The sequence below is a fragment of the Mobula hypostoma genome, chromosome 24 (genome assembly GCF_963921235.1).
Source record: "Mobula hypostoma chromosome 24, sMobHyp1.1, whole genome shotgun sequence".
Classification (NCBI taxonomy): Eukaryota; Metazoa; Chordata; class Chondrichthyes; order Myliobatiformes; family Myliobatidae; genus Mobula; species Mobula hypostoma.
The window spans coordinates 27,786,596-27,805,764 of NC_086120.1; the positions used below are offsets into that span (position 1 = coordinate 27,786,596).

At 48.0% G+C, this 19,169-nt stretch overlaps 1 protein-coding gene across 2 annotated transcripts in view; it reads left to right on the forward strand.

The window, feature by feature from the left end:
• The window catches only part of LOC134337444 (microtubule-associated serine/threonine-protein kinase 3-like), a 98,342-nt gene that overhangs the window by 19,590 nt on the left and 59,583 nt on the right, over positions 1-19,169 (forward strand). The window contains exons 1-5 of one of the 2 annotated variants that reach the window (XM_063032450.1): positions 3,292-3,689; positions 12,344-12,429; positions 15,492-15,561; positions 18,320-18,398; positions 18,639-18,796. In XM_063032450.1, coding sequence (XP_062888520.1) covers positions 3,607-3,689; positions 12,344-12,429; positions 15,492-15,561; positions 18,320-18,398; positions 18,639-18,796 — 476 coding nt within the window. In that variant the 5' untranslated portion in view covers positions 3,292-3,606. Of the gene's footprint in view, positions 1-3,291; positions 3,690-12,343; positions 12,430-15,491; positions 15,562-18,319; positions 18,399-18,638; positions 18,797-19,169 lie in introns of those variants that run through there. The other variant, XM_063032451.1, reaches the window with a different exon arrangement.

The window sequence follows — 19,169 nt, forward strand, 5'->3', positions numbered from 1 at the left end:
GGGGAGATATGAGGCTATCAGGCAAGAATTTGGAAGCAGAAATTGGGAACAGGTGTTCTCAAGGAAATGTACAGAAGAAATATGGCAAGTGTTCAGAGGATATTTGCGTGGAGTTTTGCATAGATGCATTCTAATGAGACAGGGAAAGGATGGGAGGTACAGGAGCCGTGGTGTACAAAGGCTGTTGTAAATCTAGTCAAGAAGAAAAGAGGAGCTTACGAAAGGATCAAAAAACTAGGTAATGATAGAGATCTAGAAGATTATAAGGCTGATAGGAAGGAGTTTAGGAAAGAAATTAGGAGAGCTGGAAGGGGCCATAAGAAGGCGTTGGCAGACTGGATTAAGGAAAACCCCAAGGCATTCTACAAGTATGTGAAGAGCAAGAGGATACGACGTGAGAGAATAGTAACAGTGACAGAATAGTGACAATCAAGTGTGACAGTGGAAAAGTGTGCATGGAACCAGAGGAAATAGCAGAGGTACTTAATGAGTACTTTGCTTAAGTATTCACTAAGGAAAAGGATCGTGGCAATTGTAGGGTTGAATTACAGTGGACTTGAGCATTTAGATATTAAGAAAGAGGATGTGCTGGAGCTTTTGGAAAGCATCAAGTTGGATAAGTACTGGGACCAGACAAGATCTACCCCAGGCTACTGTGGGAGGCGAGGGAGGCAATTGCTGAGCCTCTGCCGATGATCTTTGCATCATCAATGGGGACAGGAGAGATTTCAGAGAATTGAAGGGTTGCGGGTGTTGTTCCATTATTCAAGAAAGGGAGTAGAGATAGCCCAGGAAATTATAGACCAGTGAGTCTTACTTCAGTGGTTGGTAAGTTGATGGGGAAGATCCTGAGAGGCAGGGTTTATGAACATTTGGAGAGGCATAATAAGATTAGGAATAGTCAGCATGGCTTTGTCAAAGGCAGGTCGTGCCTTATGAGCCTGATTGAATTTTTTGAGGATGTGACTAAACACATTGATGAAGGTAGAGCAGTAGATGTAGTGTATATGGATTTCAGCAAGGCATTTGATAAGGTACCTCATGCAAGGCTTATTGAGAAAGTAAAGAGGCATGGGATCCAAGGGGACATTGCTTTGTGGATCCAGAACTGGCTTGCCCACAGAAGGCAAAGAGTGGTTGTAGATGTGTCATATTCTGTATGAAGGTCAGTCAGCAGTGGTGTACCTCAGGGATCTGTTCTGGGATCCCCTACACCGTGATTTTTATAAATGACCTGCATGAGGAAGTGGAAGGATGGGTTAGTAAATTTGCTGATGACACAAAAATTGGAGGTGTTGTGGATAGTGTGGAGGGCTGTCAGAGGTTACAGCGGGACATTGATAGGATGTCAATGGGCTGAGAAATGGCAGATGAAGTTCAACCCAGTTAACTGTGAGGTGGTCCACTTTGATAGGTCATATATGATGGCAGAATATAGTATTAATGGCAAGACTCTTGGCAGTGTGGAGGATCAGAGGGATCTTGGGGTCAGAGTCCATAGGACACTCAAAGCTGCTGCGCAGGTTGTCTCTGTGACTAAGAAGGCATATGGTGCATTGGCCTTTATCAACTGTGGGATTGAGTTTAGGAGATGAGAGGTAATGTTGCAGCTATATAGGATCCTGGTCAGACCCCACTTGGAGTACTGTGCTCAGTTCTGGTCGCCTCACTATAGGAAGGATGTGGAAACCATAGAAAGGGTGCAGAGGAGAAGGATGTGGAAACCATAGAAAGGGTGCAGAGGAGATTTACAAGGATGTTGCCTGGACTGGGGAGCATGCCTTATGAGAATAGGATCTGTGAACTCGGTCTTTTTTCCTTGGAGCAACGGAGGTAACCTGATAGAGTTGTATAAGATGATGAGAGGCATTGTTCGTGTGGATAGTCAGAGGCTTTTTCCCAGGGCTGAAATGGCTAACACAAGAGGGCACAGTTTTAAGATGCTTGGAAGCAGGTACAGAGGAGATGTCAGGGGATAAGTTTTTTACGCAGAGTGGTGAGTACGTGGAATGGGCTGCCGGCGACGGTAGTGGAGGCGGGTACAATAGGGTCTTTTAAGAGACTCCTGGACAGGTACATGGAGCTCAGAAAAATAGAGGGCTATGGGTAACCCTACGTAATTTCTAAGGTAAGGACATGTTCAGCACAGCTTTGTAGGCTGAAGGGCCTGTATTGTGCTGTAGGCTTTCTATATTTAATCTGTGCAGAGCTCTTCCAATATACTCAGCAATCATGGGGAGGAGAAGAAGAGAGAAGGGGAGGCAGAGGGTCAGGGTGAGAAGGGAGGGAAGGTAGGTAATGAGGATTGGGAGCTGAGGGAAAGGATGATGAGAACAATAAGCCTGCTGTTCGGGTCCAAGCAAGGGAGAACTGGAAATGTGTTGGGGGCTTTACGGGTGTAGAGGATGTGGGGGAGGGTTGATGCTGGGCTATGAAGATCTGGCAGGGGGATAGCAAAATACGGAGAGATTTGGAGGGTTGGGGTATTTTGTGGGGTTGGAGTGGTCTGAGAGTTGGAGTTACTGACGGAAGATCCGGGATTCCGGGGGCTTGGAGGATCGGTGTGGGAGTTGGGACGTGGCGAGGTGGTGTCGTGTGGGTTGGGGTATCGGGGGTTGCGGGGTTTCCCAGCAAACGCGGATCCATCGAGCAGCCCCGCCTGCAGCCTCAGCCCGGGGGCAGGGCGGCCTCTTCATCGGTTTCACAAAGAAGCGATGAGTGGAAAACAACAGGCCCCGGCCGCGCCCCGCCCAGCTGCCGGCTTCCTGTCACCGTGCGACGAGCTGCTTCCTGCGCTGCTGCCGGGGCCGCTGATGGGGCCTGCAGCTCGGATTCTTCTGTGGCCGCGAGTCGGCGGGAGTTCCCTCAGCGGAGGGGCGAAGCACCGCGACGGCCTCTGATCTTCTCTCGGCGAAAGACGAGGGAGTGCGGGAGGGAGAAAAAGGGGGGTAGGAGGGAGAAAAAAACAGGGAGTAAGTGTGAGAGGGAGGGGAGAACACGGTAGTGAGAGGAAGGGCGAAAGAAAAGGTAGTGAGTGAGTGTGGTGGGGGAATGTAAAGTGGAGGAGTGAAGGGGAGGCATCGAGGAGAGGGGAAGGTGGGAGGGAGATATAGAGGTGAAGGAGAGAGGGGGGAAGCAGGGAGGGGAGGGAAAGAGGTGAATCAGAGAGGGGAGGGAGAGGAGAGAAGGAGTAGGAAAGGGAGGGAGAGAACAGCGAGGGGAAGAAGGGTGGATGTAAAAAGGAAGAGGAAGGACTATTAGAGAGGGGTAGGGAGGGTGTAAGGAGGCAGGGAAGGAGAAACGGGGAGGGAAAGAGAGGGGAGTGAGAATTGAAGGAAAGGAGAAATTGAGTGTTTGGAGGAGGGGAAGGAAAGACAATGGGAGATTGAGAGAGGGGAAGATATTAAGAGGTAGTGAGGGAAAGACAAAGAGCTATGTTGGCCATGGTGGCAACAGTAATGAATTTGCATTGTGGGCTCGCAGAAGATGAAAAGGCCAAGGCACAGAATTTAAAAGCACAGTGAGAAGATCCCTGTATTCAAGGTACAGAATCAACATTTGATTTTAACCCTCGGATTGCTGAACAGAACTTGCCTTGGTGTCATTATGTCCGATCCAAGTGAGTGGATGGGGCTGCCCAGCTACAAGAGCCATTGTGTGACAGGCTCCTTGCTCCAGCGTTCGAAAAGGTAAATATGTCAGTGTATGTTGTTGATCTGTGATCTCATCCCTGATCTCACTTTGTAATAAGCCATGTGCTGTTCTAAAGAAAGGCAGCAGGCTGTCATTTGTTTCAGATGGAAAGTGCTTCCTTTGATAAGACTGCTGAACATTTCAGTAATTGTGGGATTGAGTGAAGTGAGCACATTCAATGCTGACAGAATTGAGGCGATGAGATGTGCCCTTGATTCCAAATTCGAAGCTGCATCATCACACATGATAGTACAGAATTACTCAGTGCCTTTCATAAAAGTTGCTGGTGAACGCAGCAGGCCAGGCAGCATCTCTAGGAAGAGGTACAGTCGACGTTTCAGGCCGAGACCCTTCGTCAGGACTAACTGAAGGAAGAGTGAGTCCTGACGAAGGGTTTCGGCCTGAAACGTCGACTGTACCTCTTCCTAGAGATGCTGCCTGGCCTGCTGCGTTCACCAGCAACTTTTATGTGTGTTGCTTGAATTTCCAGCATCTGCAGAATTCCTGTTGTTCAGTGCCTTTCATTATTTCTTTCTATTGACGTCAGACGTTTGCCTCTCTAAGCCCACTTCTTTTCCACAGGCGTGTCCTCTACTTCCGTCTCTCCCGACCTTTTCTTACCTGTTTCTTTTCTGGTCATTTCTGATCTGTTTCATTTCTCCTCCCTCCTCCCTCCTCCCTCCTCCCTCCTCCCTCCTCTCCCTCCCCTCCTCCCTCCTCTCCCTCCCCTCCTCCCTCCTCTCCCTCCCCTCCTCCCTCCTCTCCCTCCCCTCCTCCCTCCTCTCCCTCCCCTCCTCCCTCCTCTCCCTCCCCTTCTCCCTCCTCCCTCCCCTTCTCCTCCCCCCTCCCCCCTCCTCCCTTCCCCTCCCCCTCCCCCTCCCCTCCTCCCCCTCCCCCTCCCCTCCTCCCCCCTCCCCCCTCCCCCTCCCCTCCTCCCCCTCCCCCTCCCCTCCTCCCCCCTCCTCCTCCCCCTCCCCCTCCCCCCTCCTCCTCCCCTCCCCCCTCCTCCTCCCCTCCCCCCTCCCCCTCCCCCTCCCCTCCCCCCTCCCCCCTCCCCCCTCCCCCCTCCCCCTCCCCCTCCCCCTCCTCCCCCCCCCCCCCCTCCCCCCCCCCCCCCCCTCCCTCCTCCCTCCTCCCTCCTCCCCCTCCCTCCTCTCCCCTCCCCCTCCTCCCTCCTCTCCCCCCTCCCTCCTCCCTCCTCTCTCCTCTCCCCCCTCCCTCCTCCCTCCTCTCCCCCCTCCCTCCTCCCTCCTCTCCCCCTCCCCCCTCCTCTCCCCCCTCCCCCCTCCCTCCTCTCCCCCCCTCCCTCCTCCCTCCTCTCCCCCCTCCCTCCTCCCTCCTCTCCCCCCTCCCTCCTCCCTCCTCTCTCCTCTCCCCCCTCTCCCCCTCCCCCTCCCCCTCCCCCTCTCTCCCCCTCCCCCTCTCTCCCCCTCCCCCTCTCTCCCCCTCCCCCTCCTCCTCTTTCCTCCTCCCTCCTCTCCCCCTCCCTCCTCCCTCCTCTCCCCCCTCCCTCCTCCCTCCCTCCTCCCCCTCCCTCCTCCCCCTCCCTCCTCTCCCCCCCTCCCTCCTCCCTCCTCTCCCACCCTCCCTCCTCCCTCCTCTCCCCCCTCCCTCCTCCCTCCTCTCCCCCCTCCCCCCTCCCCTCCCCCCTCCCCTCCCCCTCCCCTCCCCCCTCCCCTCCCCCTCTCTCCCCTCCCCCCTCTCTCCCCCTCCCCTCCCCCCTCCCCTCCCCCCTCTCTCCCCCTCCCCTCCCCCTCCCCTCCCCCTCTCTCCCCCTTCCCCCTCCCTCTCTCCCCCTTCCCCCTCCCCCTCTCTCCCCCTTCCCCCTCCCTCCCCCTTCCCCCTCCCTCCCCCTCCCCCTCCCCCTTCCCCCTCCCTCCCCCTTCCCCCTCCCTCCCCCTCCCCCTTCCCCCTCCCTCCCCCTCCCCCTTCTCTCCCCTCTCTCCCCCTCCCCCCTCTCTCCCCTCCCCCTCTCCCCTCCCCCTCTCCCCTCCCCTCTCCCCCTCCCCTCTCCCCCTCCCCCCTCCTTCTCTCCCCCTCCCCTCCTCCTTCTTTCCCTCTCCTCCCTCTCCTCCCTCCTCCTCCCTCCTCCTCCCTCCCTTCCTCCCTCCCTCCCTTCCTCCCTCCCTCCCTTCCTCCCTCCCTCCTCCCTCTCCTCCCTCTCCTCCCTCCCTCCTCCCTCTCCTCCCTCCCTCCTCCCTCTCCTCCCTCCCTCCTCCCTCTCCTCACTTCCCTCCCTTCCTCCTCCTCCCCTCCTCCTCCTCCTTCCCCCCTCTCTCCTCCCCTCCCCTTTTCCCTCCCCCCCCTTCTGTTTACATTTGGGGAGCCTATTTTCTGACTTTAAAGAAGCTTGTCTTATGCATCAACTGTGTACCATATATGCATGTACCTTGGAGGACAGACTGCTTGATGGGGTCGAGGAAAGGTGCCCACTCCTTTCTCAGCTCGTTTCCCATCCCTCTGATTGTGATCATATGCAAGAGAATTGACCTTACACTTTCCCCCAGGGTCAACTGCATTTCCTGCCCAAGGTTCCATTAGTGAAGACTGTTTGTAACCAGAACAGCGCGCACAGTTTGGAAATGCATTCGCTGGGCAATATATTTAAATAAAAGCACAGGCCCACCAAACTGGTAAATCCTCCCATCGGGCTCCCAGACATTGATCATATATATGGGCTGCACTGAGTTGACATTCATAACCTGGGGTGTGGGCGCTGTAATGAGTAGCGGTGGTTTTAAATTGTCTTCCTAGGAGGCTAAAGCAGAGCAACAGAAATTGAGGAACTATCGAGCAAAGGGCAAAAACGGTATGTAACCGTGATGTGGCTGCGGCAAGGTCTGAGAAATCTATTATTAAATAACAAATCTCCAATTTGATACAGGACTACAAAAAGGCATTGAAGCAGTGGCAGTAGTTGGGGATTGATGCAGGGATATGTGAAGTGGATAAGGCAATATAATTAGCTTGGGATTCATATGGAGGAAGTGGATCAGTGGGATTACACAGATCTACGAGACAGCAAGTTAGGCTGGAGATCTCCTGCAGAACAGTTATAATTGGGTTCTTGGGAGGAGTGAAGCAGGGGATCAACCATGATATTATGGAGTGGTGGAGGAGGAGGCTGGAGGGGTAGAACAGGTGGAGGGTGAAAGTTTCAGGCTGGCGGCCTGCCATAACAACCTGGAAGTCACAGGTGATGCCTGTCACGGTCAAACAGTTAAACAACTTCAAGAGCAAGAAACTGAACAGCAAAACTCTACTGTGGTTTTTGCTTCCAAGAAAGAAAATTTAAATTTCAAAATTTTGAAGTATATTACTGTATCGAAGTACATGTATGGCACCAGATACAACCTTGAGATTCATTTTTGTGCAAGCATTTACACGAAAATAAAGAAATTCAATCGAATGTATGAAAAATTGCACATAAACAAAGATTGCCAAACAACCAATACGCAGAAGAAGACAAATTGTGCAAATTTTTAAATAAATAATATATGTAGAGTCCTTGAAAGTGAGTCCATAGGTTGTGGAATCAGTTCAGAAAGGAAAGAAGACCTTGGGCCTGTACTTGCTTTCAAATTGTTGCATTCCACCAGGGCCAGAGGTTTCTTTAGTCGTTTATTAATTTGTGACTTTCTGGTAATGGCTTTGAATCTTGCTCTGGGTTGATGCCAAGAGGATATCGTGGCTGGTCCAACAGTGTGCAGCTGTACCACCCAGTACCAGCTTGTTGCTGCAGTTGGCTCCTGGGTCGGGACATGATAGAAGCAGATAGGACGAGTTAACATAGATCAGGGCAGCTGAGCCTTCCGTCTGAGAGTTACAGAAGGGAACAGAAATCAGTGACGTTATTTACTGTGTGATTTGTCGAAGAGTCTAATTATAATGCTGGCATGAGAGGAGGTGGTTCGGAAGTTTAGAGCAAGCAGCCAGGCGTACACGCTTAACTCTAAGAAACATTTGCAAGTTTCTGCTTAACACAACTTCAGCATGTTCCACAGCTTTCCAGAGCCAAAAAGTGCATTTGATGTGTTGTTGTTGCTGTAACAGTGCAAGAAACGTGGTAGCAAATAAGCATTCAGCAAGCTCCCGTAAACAACTGATAATAACTGTGGTCGCCATTGATCGAGAGATTAATATTGACATCAAGACAGGGGTTAAGGAGTAGGCAGGGTATGGCCATCCACCACTCAACAACAGGTTACCATTTTGAATATTGCTGCAGAGGAAAGTCCCAGTGGTTGGGTCTCTGGCACTGAGTCTGACTCTGTGACCCAGAAGGGAAGGTGGGGAGAAGAGGCACGACTGTTTGATAGGGGATTCATTAGTTAGGAGAATGGACAGGAGGTTCTGTGAGCAAGAACAAGATTCTCGGATGGTTTTTGCCTCCCGTGTGCGAGGGTCTGGGACGTCCCAGATCGAGTCCTCAGCATTTTGAAGTAGGAGGGGGAACAGCCAGAGTTGTGGTCCATGTAGGTACTAATGACATGGGTAGGACGAGTGACGAAATTCTGCATAGGAAGTTCAGGGAGTTGGTGCTAAGTTAAAGGGCAGGACCCGTGCCACGTGCTAGTGAGGCCAAAACTTAGGAAGCTTATACAGTTTAACATGTGGCTAAAGTGTTGGTATAGGGGGGAGGGCCCAAGGTTTTGGATCATTGGGCTCTCTTCTAGGGAAAGTGGGACCTGTACAGAAGGGATGATTTGCACCTGAACTGGAGGGGGACGAATATCCTAGCAAGAAGGTTTGTTAATATTGCACAGTGGAGTTGCAGGGAGTTGGAAACAAGAGTGCCAAAACAGTTAGAGGAGAGGTCATGGAGGCAGATGTTGATAAGACCTCAGACAAAGTCAGGAATCAAAAGATTAATAATGGTGTGACTAGTGTCCTGAGCTGTGTCTATTTCAATGCAAGAAGTGTCACAGGAAAGGTGGATGAGCTCAGGGCATGGATCAACACCTGGAATTAATGACGTTGTAGCCATTAGTGAGATTTGGTTGCAGGGGGGGCAGGGCTGGCAGCTCAATATTCTGGGCTTCCGTTGTTTTAGATGTGACAGAGTGGGTGGTGTTACTAGTCAGGAAAAATGCCATGGCAGTGCTTTGTCAGGACAGACTGGTAAACTCGACTAGTGAGGCATTATGGATGGAACTGAAAAAAGGAAGTTATGACCGTGTTAATGGGGCTTTATTACAGACCACCGAACAGTCCAAGGGATTTAGAGGAACAAATTTGTAAAGAGTTTGCAGACTTTGCAAGAAACGTAAGGTTGTTATAATAGGTGATTTTAACTTTCCACATAGTGACGGGGAATCCCACACTGTACAAAGACTCGATGGAATAGAGTTTGTCAAATGTGTTCAGGAAAGTTTTCTTCATCAGTGCGTAGAAGTCCCAGTGAGAGAGTGTGCAATACCGGATTTGCTGTTGGGGAATCAGACAGGGCAAGTAACAGAAGTTTGTAGAGGGGAACACTTTGCATCCAGTGAGCACGGTGACATAAGTTTCAAAGTAAATATGCAAAGAGATAGGTTTTGGTCTGTGGGTTGAGATTCTAAATTGGAGAAAGCCAATTTTGATGGTGTGAGAAATTATCTGGCAAGCGTGGATTAGGACAGGATAAAGGTGTGCTTGGAAAGTGGGAGGCCTTCAAAAATTTCATTTTGAGAGTACGAAGCTTGTATGTGCCTTTCAGAATAAAAAGTAAAGATAAGAAGGGTAGAGAACCTTGATTTTTCAAGAGATATTGAGGCCCTGGTTAAGAGAAAAAAAAGAGGTGCATAGCAAACAACTAGTACTTGCATAGGCAAGTAGGGCTTATGGAGTGTAAGAAATGCAAGAGAACACTCAAGAAAGAAATCAGGAAGGCTAAAAGAAGGCATAAAGTTGTTCTAGCAGGCAAGGTGAAGGAGAATTCTGACGGATTCTATAGCTATGCTAAGAGCAAAAGGATTGCAAGGGACAAAATTGGTCCTCTGGAAGATCAGAGTGGTAATCCATGTGTGAAACCAAAACAGATTTGAGGGATCTTAAGTGAATTCTTTGCAATTGTATTTACTCGGGACATAGATACAGAGTCTATAGCAGTGAGGCAAAGCAGTGTCAACTTCATGGACCCTGTACAGATTACAGAGGAGGAGGTGTTTGCTATCCTGAGGTAAATTAGGGTGGATAAAACCCCAGGCCCTGACAAGGTGTTCCCTGGGACCCTATGGGAGGCAAGTGCAGAAATTGCTGGGGCCCGAGCAGAGATATGTAAAACATCATCTGCAACAGAAGAGGTACCAGGGTATTGGAGGATAACCAATGTTGCTCGGTCTTTTAAAAAACCAGGAAATTATAGGCTGGTGTGTCTGATGTCAGTTCTGGGAACGTTATTGGAAGGTATTCTAAGGGACTGGATGTATAAGTATTTGGATAGACATGGACTGATGAAGGATAGTCAGCATGGCTTCGTTTGTGATACATAATCTCGAACCAATCTTACACAGCTTTTCAAGGAGGATCACTGGAAACTGGATGTAGGTAAGGCAGAGAGTGTTGTCTACATGGACTTTAGTAAGGCTTTTGACAAGGGCCTGTGTGGGAGGCTGCTCACGAAGGTTCAGTCACTCGACATTCAGGATGAGGTTATAAACTAGATTAGACGTTGGCTTTATGGGAGAAGCCAGAGAGTGGTAGTAGAAGGCTGCCTCTCTGACTGGAGGCCTGTGACTAGTGGTGTGCCACAGGGATTGGTGCTGGGTCCTTTGTTTTTGTCATCTATATCAATGATCTGGATGATAATGTAGTTGACTGGATCAGCAAATTTGCGGGTGATACCAAGGTTGGGGTTGTAGTGGACAGTAAGGAAGGCTATCATGGCTTGCAGAAGGATCTGCATCAGCTGGAAAAATGGGCTAAAATATGGCAGATGTGAAGAAGTGCAAGGTTTTGCACTTTGGTAGGACCAACCAGGGTAGGTCTTACACAGTGAACAGTAGGGCACTGAGGAGTGTGGTAGAACAAAGGGATCTGGGAATAGAGTCCGTGATTTGTTGGAGGTGGCATCACGGGTAGATATGGTTATAAAAAAAGCATTTGGCTCATTAGGCTTCATAAATCAATGTATTGAGCACAGAAGCCGGGATGTTTGGTTGAAGTTGCATAAGATGATAATGAGGCCTAATTTGGAGTATTGCGTGCAGTTTTGGTCACCTACATACAGGAAAGATCTGAACAAGGTTGAAAGAGAGCATAGAAAAATTACAAGGATGTTGCTGGGTCTGGAGTATCTGAGTAATAAGGAAAGGTTGACTAGGTTAGAACTGTATTCTTTAGAATGTAGAAGATTGAGAGAAGATTTGACAGAGGCATACAAAGTTATGAGGGGTATAGATAGCGTAAGTGCAAGCAAGCTTTTTCCACTGAGATTGGATGGGACTACAACCAGAGGTCATGGGCTAAGGGTGAAAGGTGAGAAGCTTAAGGGGAAACTTCTTCACTCAGAGGGTCATGAGAGTGTGGAATGAGCTGCCAGCACAAGTGGTGCATGCAAGCTCAATTTCAACATTTAAGAGAAGTTTGGATAGGTACATGGATAATAGGGATATGGAAGGCCATGATCCCAGTGCAGATCGATGGGAGTAGGCAGTTTAAATAGCTTCAGCATGGACTAGATGGGCCAAAGGGCCTGTTTCTGTGTTGTTCTTCTCTATGACTGTATGAAATTGTCTGGTTTGGCAGGGAAAAAATGCCTAAATGATAGCTGTGAGATGCAGAGGAGTTAGGTGTCATGGTACCAGAGGCTCATGGCACTCTCAGGTTTAAAAAAAAAGATTAGCATACGGGTACAGTAAGAACAAACAAAATATTGTTATGTATTGTGAAGACAATTGAATGCAAAAGTAAGGAGGTTATTCTTCAGTTTTATAGAAACTGTTGAGACAACACCGGGAATAAAGTAAACAGAAGTCCACATGTGTTCTCCTTATTTCCGCAAGAATATAAATACATTGGCAGTAGTACAGATTAAGTTTATTGACTGATACGTGGAATGATTGGGCTATCTTATGAGCAAAGGTTGGTCAGAATTAGCTTCTATAGTGCAAGCTGAATTGAAACATATAAGAACATGATGGGTCTTGACAGAGTGGATATGAATGGATGATTTCCCTTATGGAAGAATCTAGAACTAGGGTGCACCCATTGAAGAAAATGAGGATTTTTTTAACAAAAGGTCATTAGCCATTGGAACTCCCTTCTTCTAAGGGCAATGTTAGTAGCTATGATCTTAATAAAAGGCAGAATGGACTTGAGAAGCCAAATGACTTGGTCGTACTCCTGTTTAGTATTTACGTTTATGTATATGTGTGCATATATTCATCTTCGGGAGAGGGCAACACTGGCCCAATCAGTGTCTTAACATTTGTATCACATATGTACCGGTTCTCATTTTCTAGCTCCTGATCCCCATGATACAACCAGATTCACACTTGATGCTGCTGGTTTCCAGATTTTGCTCATGTTTTAAATGATTGTTCTCAGTTTTCCATTTCATATTCTGGTTTTATTCCCAGTTTTCTAGCTTCAGTTCTTGCTGTTACATCTGGATTCCTTCCAGTTTCTGGATTTCTTAGATTGATCTTAATGTCTTTTTTTTCCTCAGTTGCCGCAGTAACAGGAAGAGCCTGGTGGTGAGTTCAGGGTCTCCCAGCCTCTCTCGTCCTCTCTCTCCACTCTCTCTACCAGCAGGTAATGAAACATTCCAAGTCATTTATCTGTTTCTTGCCAGAAGCAGGGCTTAAAATAGAGTCTTAAAAAGAGGTGTGACTGACAGCCCATGGACCTAGATGTCCAGCAGATAACTCATAATGGGCTATGTGACTGGGACAGTGAGAGACCTAATGAAAGCTGAACCCTAACAATGACACACAGAATATAGAGCACTACAGCACAGGAAAGGGCTTTCAGCCTACAATTTTGTGATGAACTTTTAAACTACTCTAAGATTAATCTAACATTTCCCTCCTACATAGCCTTCCATTTTTCTATCACCCATGCACCTGTCTAAGGGTTTCTTAAATGTCCCTAATGTATCTGCCTCACTCCTGGCAGGGCATTCCATGTACCATCTTTCTCTGTGTAAAAAAACTTACCTGTTACATCCCCCCCATGCTTTCCTCTAATCATATTAAAATTATGCCCCCTGATATTACCCATTGGGAAATGCCCCTGGGAAAATGTCTCAGGTTGTCCAGGATCTTGTATATCTGTACACAAGAGTGGAATTCTATTTTCAACACAGTCGTGGGAGTAGGAAAATCAGTTTCACGTTGGTCTGTTAGAGAGTCCCATTTGTATTTAAGCCCTGATGTATAATTTCAGTTTCCCATTTCATATTCTGGTTTTATTTCCAATTTTATTCCCAGTAGATAGGTAGGGATCACTGGAACACATTATCCCATTACTGGTTGACTGTGAACTCCTGAAGTTAGAGAATATACTAGATGAGGTGGGAGGTTGATGGCTTTTTAGAAGTAGAATTCATATTATCCTGTGAGGTGGCTGTTTGGGAGACTACTATTAATGGAACATTTCCCAATAATTCCTGGCAAAACCAATATTTATTGCCCATTCTACTGCCCTTAAAATAGTTGTAATGAGCTGTGGCCTTGAATTGCTGTAGGTCCTTCTGATGAAGATGTTCCCACAGTGCTGTTGACAAAGAGTTCTAGGATGCAGATCTGGTGGTGATAAAGGAATGCCAGTCAAATTCAAAATCAAGATGATGTATAGGTTGGAAGAGAACATGGGGTAGATGGGGTTCAGTGCACCTGCTGCCTTGTCTGTTTGGTATAGAGCGAGTGGGATTAGAAGCTGCTATTGGAAGAGCCTTGGCTGGTAGCCACAGTAGATCTTTAAGATGTTGCACTCTGCAGCCATAGTGCAGTAGTGATGGCGGGTCTATGATTGAGCGCGATGACAAGGGTACTAGTTAAACAGGCGACTTTAACTAGGATAGATGTTTCCTCGGTTCCCCGGAGTCACAGTTGTCTTGACGTCAGGATTAATCTCTTCCAACCTTCCTTTGCTTATGTTCAAATCTGCTATATTTATCTGAATTGGAATCCGTGCCAGTTGCACTTCTGCTGTCCCCATGAGCACAGCAGCCAGCCATCGGCCTCAGGCCAGAGAAGGATCAGGTTGATGTGTGGCCTAACCAGCAATCCTTATAGGCACAGCTGCAAGAAGATAATGATGTTTGTAAAATATATTCGCAGAGTTTAGCATGGTCCTTTGGCCCAAGTCGTCCATGCAGACCATGACACCGAAATACCCTGAAGCCGTTTGTCCAAGTTAGGCTCTTATCACTCTATTCATGAATACGTGGTAGCACCTTTCATAAGGCAAAATAAACCAAAATGCTTCGCAGGAACATTACCAGACAAACATTGATACCAGGATATATAAAGCATAATTAGGGTAGATGAGGTTATTTTTAAGGATCATCTCAGTGGAGCTAAAAGCGATAGAGAGGTGGAAAGGTTTGAGGAGAATTCTGGAGCATTGGGTCTTGGCAGCTGAAGGCATGGCTGCTTATATTGGAGTGATTAAGTTTAGGGTTATTCAAATGGCCCAAACTGGAGAAGAGCAGATAGCTCAGAGGGTTAAAGGCCTCAAAGAGATTACCAAGTTTGGAAGGGATCTGACCACCAAGGGAGTTGAAAATAAGGATGAGTATTATAAAATCATGGCATTGTCTGAACAAAAACCAGGAAGGGTCCTGATTCTATTGCAGCCCAACCCCTGATTTTGGTCTTAGTTCCCATCCACCAATGTTAATTTCTCCCTGGGATCAATAAAGTATGACTATGACTATGACTATGTTAGACCTTGATCCCATGTATCTGGGATGGCAAGCAGCTCTTGGTGTGAGTTAGGACACGGTGTTATGATACTTTGCTGATCGCAAGTTGGCAGAGAGTACAATGAGAGGGAATAGGCTGAAGTGAATGTAATTGTCATGTCTGAAGTGACAGAGGAGTAGATGAAGGTTTCAACCGCAGATGAACTGAGGCAGAAAGCAGTTACGGAGATAGAAATAGACCTGGCTGAGAGGTGGTGTGAAAATGTCCCTGATACTCTCAGCTTAGGGTCAGACATCATGTCAAGATTGTGAATGATCGTGTATCAGGGAGAGGATGGAGATAATAGAGTCTGGTGGGGCAAAGGAAGAAATTAATGTTGATTATCTCAGTGTTAAACATCTGTTGTCCCTGGCCTTGGAAGTCAAGTCAAGTCAAGTCAAGTCAAAGTTATTTATATAGCACATTTAAAAACAACCCACGTTGACCAAAGTGCTGTACAGATCAGAGCAGAATAGCTAAAATTACAAATACGAGAAACACAGACATAACCAACAAGGCAAACAGCTTATAGGCACAAAAGAAACAACACAAGGGCCTTGGCACAAGCCAAAAATCAGCCACATCAGGAGGATTCAAACGCTAGTGAATAAAAGTAAGATTTGAGCCTGGATTTAAAAGAGTCGATGGAGGGGGCAGATCTGATAGGGAGGGGAATGCTGTTCCACAGTCTAGGGGCTACAATAGCAAAAGCACGGTCACCCCTGAGCATAAGTTTAGACCGCGGAACAGCCAGGAGCCCCTGGAAGGGCAATGTAAAGAGGCTGCTTTATTCTATACCTAACCAATGCTTGGAACATTTTATTTTCTAACACCTGTGCTGTTGCTTAATTTAGATTTCACTTCTTAATTACAATTTCTTTGACTAATGTCTGTGAATTTGTTTAGCTGGAAGCCCGCTGGACAGTCCAAGGAATTTGTCCACCAGTCCTGCTCTCAACTTCCCCTTCGCACGCAGGTATGGTAGAATTCTGGATGTGAGAATTTTTCTGCTTATTGGGACATATACAGAGTGTTCTAGATGGAAGGAAGGATATTGGCTACCCCTTTCCTCAGTCCAATCTCAGTTGTTCCTCTGTGATCTATTTCTACCCTCTCTCCAATCCCATATCTTCCTTCCAATCCCATTCTTTCCCTCCATCCCTTCCAATCCTGTACTTTCCTTCCCTCACAAGCCTCTTCTTTCCCTTCCTCCCTCCCTCTAATCTTGTACCTGTCCTTCCTCCAATCCATGCCTTCCTTCCCTCCACTGAAAGGCTAGCCTGCTCACTTTCCAGTCCTGCCTCTCTCCACAATTCCAGTTCCACTTGATTTGCTTGGCACAAGCTAAGAAGATGATCTTAAGCACACTCAATGTGAGGTTAACTTATCGGTTGACCTGAGATTTCCTTGAAGTTCCCCTAATGCTTGAGATTCCTTTCCTTGTGCCTGACCCTGATTCTAAATTTTGAGTCTGTACATCTTTAGGTGCTGGAGGTCACTTCCTAACCAGGCTTTTAAGTGCCCTGATACTGTTGCAGCCCAATCTGTGGCTGATCCAATTCCAGGACACCAGCTTTGACTGTGTGCTCAATCTATGACCACAACCCCTACACCAATCCAGGACCCTCAGCCTCCAACCCCTAAATGTGAATCCAGGCCTGATCCAGACCTAGGCCTTGAATCTGAAGCTAACCTTGTCACATAACCCATGGATTTCTTGTTCTCCATCTCATGAGACAGATGTCACTGACCTCTTCTATATAATACCAACTCCCACAGCTATCTTGACTCCACTTTCTCCCGTTCTGCCCCCTATAAGGATGCTAACTCGTTTCCTCAATTTCTCTGTCTCCACTCCATCTATTCTGATGTTGAGGCCTGCTAGTTTAGAACGTCTGAGATTATCTCCTTCTTCCAGAAACATGCCTTCCCCTTTGCCATAATTGATCGGAGTCCTCATATGCATTTCCCTTATTTCTTGTACGTCTGCTTCTGCGTGGACAGAACAGCATCCTCATCCTCGACCCCTCCAACCTTTGCATCTGGAGCGTCATCCTCTGCGTTTTCTCCAGCTCCAATGTGATCCAACCACCAGACACATTCTCACCCTTCCTGCTTCCTGCAGGGACACTCTCCTCACAACCTCCTGGACCACTCATCCACTGCCGTCCCCTTCAGCCATAACACCTGCCCTTTCAGCTCTTGACTCACTACAATTGAAGGACTTAAATCACACTTTCAGGTGCGGCAAACGTTCACCCGCATCTCTCCCAAACTGATTTACTGCATTTGGTGCTCACGATGCTGCCACTGTTGGCCATAGAGCAATACAGCATGGACATGGGTCCCTCAGCCAAAAAGCCCACCCAGCTAGGCTCAACTTCCTCATTCAGCTCACGTCCCTCCGAGCCCCACCCCTCCAGTTACCTATTCAAGTGTTTCTTAATTAATACTGTTGAACCTACCTCAACCATTTCCTCTGCAGCCCAATCCATATACTCACCACCCTCCGTGTGAGAAAGTTGACCCTCAGGTCCCTTTTAAACCTCTTTCCCCTCAAGTTAAACCTAACCTCCCTAGTTTTGGACAGCTCTAACCTGGAGAAAAGACTGTTACTGTCCACTTTATCCATTCCTCTCATCATTTAAAACATCTCTGTAAAGTCACCTCTCATTCTCCTATGTCCTAAGGAACAAAAACGTTAGCCTTGGTGAGACAGTGTAGTCTACTACCTGGGTTCTGTCTGCAACAGCCATATTGAGCTTTTGATAGCACATCATCTTAACCCTCCTTCGCTCTCCCACACCCACCCATCAATCCTCGGCCCTCTCCATTACTACAGAAAAACCAAATGCAAATTTGAAGAAGAACATCACATATTTCCTTTGGGGGGGCATTGAATTTTGTGATTTCAGGTAATCCACACCCCTTCTGTTCTCCTTGCACACCCTATCCACTCATCTTTTTGCCTTAGTTAAGCCACAGCTGAAGTACTGTGTGCAGTTGTATTGAATATCTTGTAAGAACTATTTGATAAAATTGAAGGGAGTGCAAGCGGTGGGGTGATCAGCAGGATATTACCTAGGATGGAGGGTAACAGCAAGGAGGAGAGACCGAGTAGGTTTGATGTTTGTTTTACTAGGAGCAGAGAAGGGACCTGTTTGAGGTTACTGCTTTGTTCACCTGTCCCATCCTCACCCCTCCCCCTATCTACCACCATCCCCTCCCCATCTGGTTCTGCCTATCACTTACCAGCCTTTATCCTATCCCAGTTCACTCTGCTATATCCTGCCAGTCTTTCCTCTTCCCTCTCAGTCCTGATGCAGGGTCTGAACCTGAAAAGTTAGCTTGCAATTCTTGCCTCCACATGTAATGCTCCACCCACTGAGTTCGCCCAGACATGAATACAGGAGATTCTGCAGAGGCTGGAAATGCAGAGCAACACAAACAAAATGCTGGAGGAACTCAGCAGGTCAGGCAACATCTATGCAAGGGAATAAATAGTCGGTGTTTCAGTCTGAGACCCTTTATCAGAACTGCAAAGGGGGCAGATACCAGAATAAGAAGATAGGGGGAAAGTTCTTCCAATGTTTTGTTTTCATTACTATTCCGAGATTGACCAGTCTGAGGTTAGCTGTACAGGGAGTTACTGGTGGGGCAGGTGTGGCTGGTTATGAAGGGATTTGTTATTTCCTGGCAGTGACGGGATCATGCTGTGCTGATCTTCTTTACAGGGTGGATGGCCGCCGCTGGTCCTTGGCCTCGCTCCCATCGTCTGGATATGGAACCAACACTCCAAGCTCAACCCTGTCTGTGAGTCCATGCTCAAGGCTGATGGGCAGTTACCCTATTCTACCTACATGTAATGTGGGGAGTGAGAGGGGTGAAGAACAGCATGGGTTAACTGCGTAGGAATGGAAATGTGTGTGTGAATGGCGGGGAGAGGGGAGAGTGTGGGAAAAGATGGCTGTGTGTGGGTTGGGGAGGCTGTTTGTGGGCATTATGTAGAGTTTGTTCAGACCGCGGCTTCACATTGTTCCATGTTCCCTCCAGTCCTCCTCCTCCTCTCAGGAGCGGCTGCACCAGCTGCCATTCCAGCCCACTGCAGAGGAGCTCCGTTCCCTCTGCAAGCACTTCCGCAGCACTGACAGCGTCGGCGATGACGAGGGCTCTCAGTCACCCACCACCCGTCCTCGATCCCGGAGTCTCAGGTATGACAGGCAGACAGACAAAGGGAGGGAGGGAGATCCAGAGGAACAATCATTGTATTTTGATTACCCTGCCTTTCACTGTCATTGAGTGTGACCGATATCCACTCCCTGGGATGCAGGTCACCCAGCAGACACTGAAGCCACTCTCGTACACACATTGGAACAAGGACAATCTTGTAGACTGAAATACTCAAGAGGGCAGCAGCTTCTGTTGACAGTGATCTCTCATGGGGAGGCAAAGGCATGAGGGCTGTACTGACAGGAGGAAGGTTAAAATGGCTGACCATCCTTCCCCCCCCCCCACCCTGCATTGATCCCATCTCCCTTATTTGGTTCCTCTCTTCGTCTTCCTTTCTTATTAGATTCCATAATC